The sequence below is a fragment of the Primulina tabacum genome, chromosome 3 (assembly GCF_025594145.1).
Source record: "Primulina tabacum isolate GXHZ01 chromosome 3, ASM2559414v2, whole genome shotgun sequence".
Classification (NCBI taxonomy): Eukaryota; Viridiplantae; Streptophyta; class Magnoliopsida; order Lamiales; family Gesneriaceae; genus Primulina; species Primulina tabacum.
Window position 1 is genome coordinate 48,451,826 of NC_134552.1, and position 12,182 is coordinate 48,464,007.

At 36.7% G+C, this 12,182-nt stretch overlaps 2 protein-coding genes across 2 annotated transcripts; one reads left to right on the forward strand and one right to left on the reverse strand.

The window, feature by feature from the left end:
* Positions 1–287: 287 nt before the first annotated feature.
* On the forward strand, positions 288–3,376 carry LOC142539160 (uncharacterized). Its single transcript, XM_075644439.1, has 9 exons — positions 288–919; positions 1,000–1,652; positions 1,749–1,847; positions 1,918–1,974; positions 2,053–2,151; positions 2,223–2,279; positions 2,348–2,521; positions 2,611–3,075; positions 3,175–3,376. Exons 2-7 carry the CDS (start codon positions 1,178–1,180, stop codon positions 2,410–2,412), a joined length of 852 nt encoding a protein of 283 aa, XP_075500554.1. The 5' UTR covers positions 288–919; positions 1,000–1,177; the 3' UTR covers positions 2,413–2,521; positions 2,611–3,075; positions 3,175–3,376.
* A 1,048-nt stretch (positions 3,377–4,424) lies between these two features.
* LOC142538758 (uncharacterized) lies at positions 4,425–5,774 on the reverse strand. Its single transcript, XM_075644056.1, has one exon. The coding sequence runs from the start codon at positions 5,772–5,774 to the stop codon at positions 4,425–4,427; it is 1,350 nt and encodes a 449-aa protein (XP_075500171.1).
* Positions 5,775–12,182: the final 6,408 nt, after the last annotated feature.

Genomic DNA, 12,182 nt, shown 5'->3' on the forward strand with positions numbered 1-12,182 from the left:
TTATCTACCCATTAAATAATTTTGTGAAATAACACATTAATTATGGAACATAAATGAACTTATTTCCTACTTAACTCAAGTTGCTTAAATAATTCCTTAAACATTCTTTTACCTTAAATTAACTTACTAGTTAGCTAAAATAAACTCTGGGAATGTTTTCTTAATATTAAATTTTATCTCAAAACTCCAACTCCAGTCTGGCCTCACTTAATTAAATGAAAAGGCAACAATTAAACTACTGCGTAAAATAATTAAATTTAAAGGAAAGAATTTAAATACTAATGCAATAAAATCATTTTAATTTAAAACACTAGAATTATGCATGACTTATACGTAGTCTAATTTACGGGTTCTACAATTATTGTCCAAGAGCAGAACGAGACTGTTATATACATGGAAAAGATAAATATGGCTAGTCTATACTTTTGTTGTGCCGTATTCGGTGAGGCGACTATGAAAAAGACGATGAAGATCGACCCTAAATACTTGAGGCTTGTAGATGATTTGGATAGGTTCAACCATTATCCTTGAGGTAGAGTAGCCTATCGGGATGCGGTCCGATGTTTGAAGAAGAACCTTTTAGGGCGATATAATAACCTCACCGAGGCACAGGGCCGGAAAGAAGTTGAGGGCAGCTTCCTTGTCGGTGGTTTTGTTCTGCCTCTGCAGATATATTATTTTTTGAATGTTAAAGTGGATTTGTTATCTTTATTTGTACCAGTAACACTATTTGAAATTTATGTTATGGATCCTCGCTTATGAATGTTATCCGAGCGTGACACAAAAGTTTGCATGGAGAAGAGATGTGGACGGTTTGATATTGCCCAGGATGTTTCCGTGGGTGACTAACACGTGGCCGTCAAACCGTGCCCCAACTAGTGTTGAAATCGCTGCAGCCTTTGGTGATTGTGCTATAGATGTAAGTAATATGAATTGATTTGATAAAATAACCGTGGACATTAATTTTAATTAATTTGATCTTTTATTAATTATATGCAGGATTGTCTTGGATTTTTGACTCCTACTCCTGAGGAGCTAGTTTCACCGTATTATACGACCGGGCTTTTTGTTGATTCTGCGCCTGATGCGGTGATCACTCGGGTACTCGAGCTCTGGAGGCAGGGTCAGACAGTCATATGTAGCGAGCACCCTCTAGAGTCTCCCTCAGTCCAGCCACATGCATTCTGCACATTCAACTCCTTATGTCCAGTACACGCCTCCTGCACATGAATCTCCTGACGTTTCCGGCACCCGTCCTGGTGATCTCAATAGATCCAGCTCTAGCACCAGTTTTCCTATGTGTACGGGTCCTAGAGTCCACTTTGGACTCAATCCTTCCCGTCGCCCATCACCCTTGGAGCATCGTTCCGAGCGGCGATTGACTGCGTTGGAGGATTCCGTTACGTCTATGCATGTTAACATCTCATCTTTATTTATTGAGACCAGAGCGTCTATCAGGAATATAAATCAAGCTCTAGTTGACTTGAAACCGAGTTTCAATCTTGGTCTCGATGAGTTGAGATTGAGTTTGACTGAACAGATTAGAGCTGGTTTTGCTGAGATGAGGTCTAACATGCCAGTGCAACAGGACAGAGATTATAGCATAGCCTATACCAGAGGGCAGAAGAGGAAATCATCCGAGGCAGATTTTGGTGAGTTAATTTTATTAATTATATTTATGTTTATGTAATAGAATGATTTAGTACAATTCTCATTATTATTTTAATTTGTTTAATGTACGCTTTTAGGTGTGGATGATAATCTGGCTAGGGAAATTGGCAGTACTAGCCAAACACAACATATATTTGAGACTAACCTTCCGGTCAATACAGAGGAGTCCTCAGAAGGTGAGTTAATGCACTTTTTTGATTTGATATTTATGTATAGTATATTAAACAACAAACTTTTTATTTTTAGATATTCAAGTGACTCCGAATTCGCGTAAGTCAGGTGGCGAGGCGACCACGTCGAGAGGTTATTACACTACACCTTGTCTATTCATATTTGCATTAAAGTTGTTCTTATTTTAATTTGTTTAATGTACGCTGTTAGGTGTGGATAAAAATTTGGGTAGGGAAATTGGCAGTAATAGCCAAACTCAACAGATATTTGAGCCTAACATTCCAGGCATTACAGAGGAGTCCGCAGAAGGTGAGGTAATGCACTTTTTTTATATTTATATTTATGGATAGTATATTAAACAATATACTTTTTGTTTTTAGATATTCAAGTGACTCCAGATGCGCGTATGTCAGGAGGCGAGGCGATCACGTCGAGAGGTTATTACACTATACCTTGTTTATTATTCATATTTGCATTAAAGTTGTTACAATTGATCATTTTATAGATGACAATGAGGCCACTTTCGGAGACCGTGACACAGAAGGTAAACAACTCGCTGGCGTGAGTTAGGGCATCGATGCTCGACCGTTCGCCAAGTAGGATTCGAGGTTTTTATGCCGAATATGAGAAGTCGTTCTACGGGCCCATGGCGATCACAAACTCGCATGTCACTATCTTTGTAAGATTTTTAAAAAACCTTTTATAACGTTTAAATTTTTAGAGAACTTATTTTAAAAAAATGAAAAACTTTTGTTATGTTGAATTCAGCACATCGGCGAAGCTCTCCGGTGGATTGCTTTAGATGCAGATCCGACATCCTGAAGTGATGTCGCTAGATGATTCGTTGATGGACAGACATTTCTACACTGCGATCTCAGTTTTGGCCGAAGCTAAAGATATCGATTTCAACATAAATCTGGCAGGGATTGTGAGCAAAGTCAAAGGTAGTGATCCAAAATGGCCCTGTCTCTCGTGGGAAAAGGCACGAAGAATTCTCATCCCTGTCGACAGAGATGGGCGCTGGTTTTTGCTAAAACTCGTTACAGGGGTGAATAAGTGCATTATATATGACTTGCAGCGAAAGCACGATCCCAAATTCAAAGATCTGAATGAAGAAATAGAGCCTATACTTATAAACGTTGCTCGTCTGCTATCCATTGTTGGGAACAACCCACACCCCGAGAGGACATGGAATATAAAACTACATGATGAATTCCGTGCTAAGATTATACAGTACGTTGTCAACTTTCTATTTATAATATAATAACTTCTTTATATTTTTTTTTATTTTACAGTAAATATTAACTTCTCATTTTCTTTTCTTTTTCACAGTGAAGATTCTGGAGCATTTGTGTTAGCAGTTGCTGGATACTGTTTGTCTAGGAAGAGTGCGCAAGTAGTACTAACTTTAGATGATAGATTAGTATATGAGTTTAGATATTTTTTAGCTTGTAATATGTTCCTTAATGATTGGTCATTATTGTGATGTATCGGACAATTTTATGTAATTATTGGAACATTATTTCTTATGTAATTATTTGGGGTTTTTTGTTGGTCGACCATTATCCTTTTTGGTCGACCACTAGCTTTTTGGTCGACCAATAGCTTGTTTGGTCGACCAACCGCTTTTGTTGGTCGAACACCACTGTCTTTTTGGTCGACCATTGTGCTTTAGTTTTTAGGGTTTAAGGTTTTAAGGGTTCACGATTCATCATATAATATTATTTCACGATCTAACAAACATGTTACATTTAAAAAACCAAATGTGTAACGATCTCACAACTATGTTACATTAAAAAAATATGAATCGTAATTTCAAGATTATGTTATATGTTTTAAATTATATATGAATCACAGAATCACAATCTCAGTATTTTGTTACATTTTAAAAAATATGATTATGTTATATGTTTTAAGGTACCTATTAATCGTGGAATCACAAGCGAACTATTTTGTTATATTTCAAAAAATACAAGCGAACTATTTTGTTATATTTCAAAAAATATGAAGCGCAATTTCACGATTATGTTATATGTAATAATTGACACGTGTCAGATCTCACAACTATGTTACATTAAAAAAAATATGAATCGTAATTTCAGGATTATGTTATGTGTTTTAATTTACATATGAATTACAAAATCACAATCTCAGTATTTTGTTACGTTTTAAAAAATATGATTATGTTATATGTTTTAAGGTACCTATTAATCGTGGAATCATAAGCGAACTATTTTGTTATATTTCAAAAAATATGAAGCGAAATTTCACGATCTCACAACTAAGTTACATTAAAAAAAATATGAATCGTAATTTCAGGATTATGTGTTTTAATTTACATACAACTATCCTGATTTCACAATTATGTTACATATTTTCGAAAATTATTAATATCAATTTTTTTTAAAAGAACTAATGGTCGACCTAATGGTCGACCATGAGCTTGATGGTCGATCAAAGAAAACTAATGGTCGACCATCAAGCTAATGGTCGACCATCAGCCTAATGGTCGAACAATCAAGCTAATGGTCGACCATTAGGCTCATGGTCGACCAAAAAAAAAACTTCGGTCGACCCTCAAGCTATCTCTTGCTGAATTCACCGATCGAAGGAATTCTGTTTTGTTTTCTTCGGCCAACTCTCTTCTCTAACAAAGGAGGCAACACCAATGAAAAATTGATGTTGCGTGGCCATTCATTTTCTTCCGGACCAGGATACACAGTCTCTGAGTAAGCCATGCACCATGACATTGTAGAATAGTACTCTGAACACATATCATATAAATCAATCTTCGCTAACCAACTGGCTGCGATGGCATGAGCACATGGGATTCTATCAATATCAAAAACTCGACATGTGCATCTTTTTGATTCCAGGTCCACTATGGCCGAATGTCCATGACTCCTAACATCAAACTCCAGACGTCCTAATTCAAAAACTTGCATTCCTTGGGCATCTGTGAACCTGCTACGAAGAATCCCCTCGATCGTAGGGGTTAAGTTAGTATTACTTGCAATTAATGCGTGGCGATATCGGGCAAACCAAGATGAGGCCAGTTTTTGCAAAGAATCTAAGAGTGCAATGATTGACAGCTTTCTTTCTTCAAGTAGTCTAGCATTGATCAACTCAACCCCGTTTGTCGTCATAATATTGTAACGGGTCTTCGGACAATATGCTCGAGTCCATCTATCAAGTGAGTCTCTCTCGTCCAAATATTGCGCTGCCTCAGGATATCTGTTCCTAAAATCATTGTATGCAATATCAAACTCGAAAGTTTTATAAATTTTTGCAATGTGCAAAAACATTTCGGTTGCACCCTTCTTTTTGCATCTAGTCTTCATGTTTTGGGATAAATGCCACGTACAATGACCATGATACGCATTTTTATAGACAGTAGAAACCGCATTAATGATCCCTTGATGCCTGTCAGAAGTTATCACCAATTCATCCTCGTCTGGTACTACTTCTAACAACTTCGTTAAAAACCAACTCCACAAAAAAGTACACTCGACATCTACGATTCCCCACGCCAAAGGATATTGGTGATAATTTTCATCTTGTGCTGATGCCACAAGTAAAACACTATTATACTTGCCCTTCAACCACATACCATCAATTGATACAACTTTTCGCATACTTCGATATCCTCTAACGCATGCACCAAAAGCAAGAAACATATACTTGAATCGATTTTCCTCGTCGACAAATATGTCTGTTATGCTTCCTCGATTCATCTGCTCAACCATGTGCAAATAACAAGTCAATTTAGTAAAGCTCTGCGTAGGATCACCTTTCAACATGTTGTCTTCTAGTTCTTTCCCTTTCGAAGCCTTGTAGTATGATATATCAGCATTCATACTATTGCGCATCATCGTCATCACCGCTTTTGGTACAATTGGCACTGGATGACCTTGGAAATTATCCACCAACATATCACGAACAACAGCAGAACTCGCTCCACGGATTCTCTTTCATCTCCCAGTCAAACCACATGTGTGTGTATTGCAATATGTTCGAACGGAGAATGCACGTGAATCATTCTTAATCAAAGAGGTCCAGATTCTCCACTTACAATCAGACACTGCACATTTTACATCGTACACTTTTTGGCTACTTTTAACAGTCTCAATTTCAAAGCAAGCTTCCAAACTTATTCTAATTAGCTCTTTCTTCACCACTTCTCGGTTTGAAAACTCTTGACCAACAAACAAGTTTGAACCATCCGTGAATGAAAATGTGTCATTATCAATATCCACATCCGCATCCAAATTTGCGTCATTGCTTTGAACCAAATTTGCCTCGACCTCAATTGCGTCATTACGTGCTTCATCATATAACTCGTCTGTGTTACTACGATCCACATGCATGGCATCCACATTATGTGCTTCGTCGAAAAAATCACTGCTGTTATTACGATCCACAAAAACAATATTCAAGTGAAAATAATCATCAAAATGCCTCTGTTCGTTAATATTGCAATTGTTTTCATCAATACCATATGCGTGCACATTATCAAAAGAATCAAAAGAAGCAACACATTAAATTTCAACTTGAAGCACAGTCCTACTTCTCGGACAACCAAGATACAAATATGCTTTCAAATCATGGTCCTTCTCTATATAAATTGGTTGAATGTTGCACGGCAAATCTAGAAGATAACTCAACCACAAGTTGGCAGTGTCTTCTATTTTCCCAGCTCTATATAGTTCACTTTTTAAATTTTCAAAATAACAAATATCATCATCCACTGGAATAGCAACAAACTTTGCATTGGGCCCTGGATTCCATTTATATACCAAGCGCTCCGTCACTTCCCATTTCCCATCGAAATAAACAACAATAACTATTGGCATATCTACAAAATACACCAACAAATATGATAATTAGAATGGGCAAAATTTTTTAATAACAAAAAAAAAAACTTGTCCGCACATTGTTGGTCGACCAAGAAAAATCAAAGTCGATCAAGAAATTTTTCTTGGTCGACCGCAATTAAAGTTTGGTCGACCAGATCGACCAATCTTGGTCGATCAATTAGAGTGTGGTCGACCATGAAAATATTTCTTCTTGATCGACCAGGAATAATTCTTCTTGATCGACCAACTTAATTTTGGTTGGAAAAAAAATCTTCATTTTAATTTTGGTCGATGAAGAAAACAATGAACGACAAAAATTATTGATCTTAATTTTGGTCGATCGCTGCATGAAGAAAATAATGAACTGGGTTCAAAGAAAACGGAGAAAACTTACTGTGATTTTTTTTACGAGTTGGTCTTCAAATACAGACGAATGGGGCAAGATATGCGGGAGTAGATTTAGATCTGGATCTGAGGAATGAGTGCAACAACACCTGAGCAACAACACTGGTCAATTTCGATTTAATGTAACACGGAAGCAGTAGATGGGGTAGATGAGTTCTTTAAATTTGGGAAGCTGATAATTGGGGAAAATGTGCATGGAATGAGAAGAAAGAGAAGAGAACAATTAATTTAGGAAGTTAGAAGTTTAATTAAGGTTTAATTTAGTAATCAAGAGTCAACTTCTTCTTTTTTTTTTAAAAAGTCAGACTCCTTATGTTTTAAATCCTTCATGTCTTAATCCCATTTTTTTAATTGGCCCACTGAGAAGGAGGAGATTATATCTTACAATGGATCCGTACTTGGGCCAACTATTAATAATTTATTTTTTTTCCAACATAACTTTCTCCTCTTTTTTGTTTCTCCAAATGTTTATTTGAATTTTCTAATCATTTAAAGTTTTTTCAAAACATCCTTCCGTGACATTGTTAGATTATCGAACATGTTCTTAACAACGTATAGTTCAAAAACATACAACTTAAAAAAAAATTTCTGCGTATATCATATTTCAGATGATTGATTTTTTTAAATGACTCATCATGCTTCCAGATAATAAATTAAACAGTTTATCTTTTTGAGCGGAGTCTCATCGGTATCCATCGAGTTTTATAAATTGCTCCTCACAGTCCAACCACGGTCGCAATAGATGGTTCCTGACGTAGATTCCTTCAAAAACACCTAACACAACCCTGTTTCTTTTCTTACCTTAGGGTATCTAGTAGACTGGTTCAATTTGAAAATGATATATGAGAAGAACTGTGCTATTACAAGTTTATTTTGAGATAAAAATGAAGATGTTTAATGATGTCTTCATCTTTTTTTTTTGTCTTAATATATATAAAAAGTCTTGGCAGATTTGAAATTTGGAGTTCAAATCTTGTTAATTATTTTGCCAGTTGTAGTCGACAACATCTTGTGAGTGTTCATCCTTTGACCACTAGTTAGTGACTTGTCTTTATGGGTGGTTGAATTGTCTTTTACTAGTTACTGGAATCGTCTTTTACTGATGCTTCATCATCGACTAATAAAGTGATTGGATCACATGCTTGTTTTATAAGAGAATCTTCTCTTTTTGTGTGGTCCCCGAGGAAATCGTGACTGGTATGGTCCTTCACCCATTGTATTAGAACATTTCATGTTCGCAATCTTGATTTTGAAATTAACAAAACTTGTTATTTTTGTTAATAAAGATCTACCTAAGTGTGCAGGAAGCTGAAACTGATCAAGCCTCGAACTGATCAGTTACAAAGCCAAAACTGAAGCTATCGAGACACAAACTGAAAGCGCAAATTGATCGCTCAAACTGAACCAGTACAACTGAAGTATCAAGAGCAGTTCAACTGATTGTCCAGTTGATATGTGGTTCAGCAGAAGACCTTCAGAAGCTCAGCCAACTGATGAAGTGTTCAACTGACGAAGAGCCCAACTAACCAGTTCAACTGAATCAATGAAATCAGTTCAGCTGACGAGTCAACTGATTTCACCTCACCAGCTCAAGACGAGTTCAGCTGACCAGTTGAAAGCTTCAGTTTGGAGTCAATCAATTTGCAGAACACGACAAGCTTATCAAAGGTGGAATCCAGCTGCATACTTTAAGGAAAATCAATTGTACAATCAATAGTACAATAATGGACGTTGCAGCAAAACTTAAAGACAAAATGTACCAGAATGGGTGTCGGAAAAGTCGAGACACAGATTTCAAGGAACACATTCAAACTGCAACGATCACATGTGATGAGTCTTGATGTACGGTCGCATTGCTGCTATAAATACAGATCAAGACCATCAACAACAAGAAGATAGTGGAAAAACAAAAGAAATGGCACACTTATTGCTTATCAACTTACAAAGAAGCAATCAGCCCAGCCAAGGGAACAATTCAAGTTGTATCATATTAGTATAGAAGCTTATTTCCTTTAGTGTGTGAGAACAACTTTCGGGTTGTTTTCAGAGATCAGTTCTCTCTCACACACACACCACCACTCAAATATAGTCTTGCACAAAGACGTAAAATTTGTGTATGTAGTCTTTGACACACAGACATTAAACAAGTATTAACTGAAAGGTGTTGCCTTCAGTCTAGACTAAGATTTAGTTAGGAATTGGGTAAGTCCTAAGCTGGGTGGGTTTGTACAAGATTTTATATAAATCAAAGTCTTCTAGTGGAACCTACCCGAGGTGGTAGAAGGGGTGATGTAGGAGCAGTTGAAGTCTAAAAAAATCCATAAACATATCTTGTGTATTAACTGTTTAAATGTATTCTAAACTGATTTGATCAGTTCAGCTGATATTAGTTCAGTTAAGTCCATAGCTGAACTGATAGAAGCCACAACTGATTCCCCGTATTTCAGTCGATCAGTTTACACAAGTTAAAAGCTTTTAAAATCTCTCAGTTTTTCTTAACGAAGAATTATTTCGAGTGTTTTCCGCTTGGTTTGACACCAAACTCGATCTAATTCATTGGGGTACACATTCTTAGAACACAAGCTATTGCAGCTCTTGGAGAATATTGTGTTTGAAGTACCTCAAAGGTGCCCGCACACGATCCTTCAATTGGTATCAGAGCTAGCTGTTCTAAGAAGAAAATTTGAAAACTGACTAAAATTATTTTACTTTAAAATAGTTTTAAATGCTATTTAAAAGTACTTTATATTATTTTCAAAACTATTTGAAAATGTTTATCTAACGCTCGTTGCAATGAGTTGAGAGGATTGGCTCTGCAACTAACATTGTAGCCACTTCTCTAGACTTAGAGCTTTGGGCTTTAATCAGCCTGCAGGGGTATGAGTCCTACCTGTTGCCTATTCAACAAAACTGATCGGAAGACAAGGCTTCAGCTGCCAGCCTACCAGTTGAAGCTGATCAACAGACGAAGCCCAGTTATGTTGAGATGTTGGATGATTAAAGTGAAGCTTAATCATCAGCAGTATGCCGCCGCTTAACTGCCATATCAGATCAAATAGACGATCAATGCGGTTCAACATCAGCTGAGTCCAGTTTGAATCAGCTTGACCAGCTTGGCAACACAGAGATCATGTCCAAGGCGGTTAGCTGTTTGTCCAGCAAAGAGACTCAAGACCATCGCAGCTCTTCAAGAGTTTGACAAACTAAGAGTTTAAACTTATTGGAATAACTGATCAAAGGAGTATGAACTTAACTGACTAAAAACATACAACTGATAGTTGCCAATAGCTAAAGATTAATGTGTACATTATCAACATCAACTGAAGCCAGCTGAATCTTATCTACGTCGAACTGATCAGTTGGAAACTGATCAGTTGAGCAGAATCAAACTGACTGATCAATTGGAAATTGATCAGTTGAATCAATCAGTTATGAGCTTTCCAGCAGAGTGTTTTTTAGGCTGATCTCTCAGCTGTACACATCATCACTTGAGAATGACAACCGACAAATAGTACAAAAAAACTGCAACTCGTAGTGGAACGCCGCATTTCAGAGTCTACAGTGTACAAATGTCAGAAGAATGTTGACGTGGCAATCAACGACTATAAAAAATCAAATTGTATTTATTGTTACCGTTGAAGAGATGCCTATAAATATGCGAGAAGAGCAGTTGGAAAGGATAACAAGCTTCTATTCATCTTGCGGTTACGCTGCTCAAAAACATTCACAAGCTCACAATTATCAGAAATATCAGTAGCATTCAAGGCTAAATTTCGAGCTTAAATAGCACAAGTCATTTGTTGTATATTCATTCAAGTTGTGCTAAGATCAGTTTACGAACTGTAAGAAAATTGTATACTAAGAGTTTCAGTTTTGGCAGTGTTAAGTCCAAAACTGAAGTGGGTCTATAAAAACTTGTATTGATCAAATTCTTTTAGTAAATATCCTATCTTTGTGATAGAAGGGGTGACGTAGGAGGGATTCAATCTCCGAACATCCATAAACTCTTGTGTGTCATTTTATTTCAGTTACATATTCTATCTCTCAGTCAGTTTATTTCCGCAACTGTTTCCTAGTTAAACTGATTGACATTGACTGACAAGATTTCCAGTTTCAGTTTCTTACAAAACTGACACTATATTTTTCAAAAGCTACATAATCGAAAGTGTTTATTCAACCCCCCCTTCTAAACACATATTCCAATAGTCAACCGATCCAAAAATTGGTAACAGAGCGCAGTTAAATCTTGTCTAAGAATACTTTCATTCATTAAACTGATTACCATGACATCTTTCAATAAAATCCCTATGTTTTCCAGAGAAGACTTCGATGATTGGAAAATCTGGATGCAGGCTCACTTAGCTGCACAAGATGATGACATATGGTATGTCATCACTGAAGGTCCGATGAAAATATTGAAAGCCAACACAGCAGTTGCCATCACCGATGGGGCACCTCATAGAATTGAAAAGCCCAGAGATGAATGGACTGCTGAGGATAAAAGAAAATTAAATTTGGATAACGTGGCCAAAGATATATTATACAAAACACTGGATAAAGTCACATTCAATAAAATTAAGATGTGTAAAACCAGCAAAGAAATATGGGAAAAGTTGATCCAGTTATGCGAAGGCAATGAGCAGACAAAGGAAAACAAATTATCAGTTGCCGTTCAGAAGTTTGACAACATAAAGATGAAAGTTGGTGAATCTATGCATGACTATAATGAAAGGATCAGTGGAATCATCAATGAGCTGAATGCACTAGGAAAAGTGTATTCAAACAAAGAAGTAGCACTGAAGGTTATTAGAGGTCTTCCCAAGGAATAAGATGTGAAGACTATGGCTATGAGGGAGTCGAAGGATCTCAACAAGATCGAACTCCACGATTTGTTTGCCAATCTTAAAGCTTACGAATTTGAATTGCATACCAGAGAAGGAGAGCCTTCTACACCATCTGCAACAACAGCTTTAACTACAGTTAGACTGGAGCCAACTGGTTCAGCTGACAAAACTGCTGATCAATTGAGCAATGATGCAATGTCATTGTTTATCAAGAAATTTGGAAGATTCATGAGAA

Excerpts from the sequence above, each read along its gene's own strand:
- LOC142538758 (XM_075644056.1), bottom strand. The coding sequence starts at position 5,774 with ATGTTGGTGGATAATTTCCAAGGTCATCCAGTGCCAATTGTACCAAAA.
- LOC142539160 (XM_075644439.1), top strand. The coding sequence starts at position 1,178 with ATGCATTCTGCACATTCAACTCCTTATGTCCAGTACACGCCTCCTGCA. Across the intron at positions 1,848-1,917 it reads TACAGAGGAGTCCTCAGAAG|ATATTCAAGTGACTCCGAAT; the intron begins GTGAGTTAATGC and ends TTTTATTTTTAG. Across the intron at positions 1,975-2,052 it reads CGAGGCGACCACGTCGAGAG|GTGTGGATAAAAATTTGGGT; the intron begins GTTATTACACTA and ends GTACGCTGTTAG.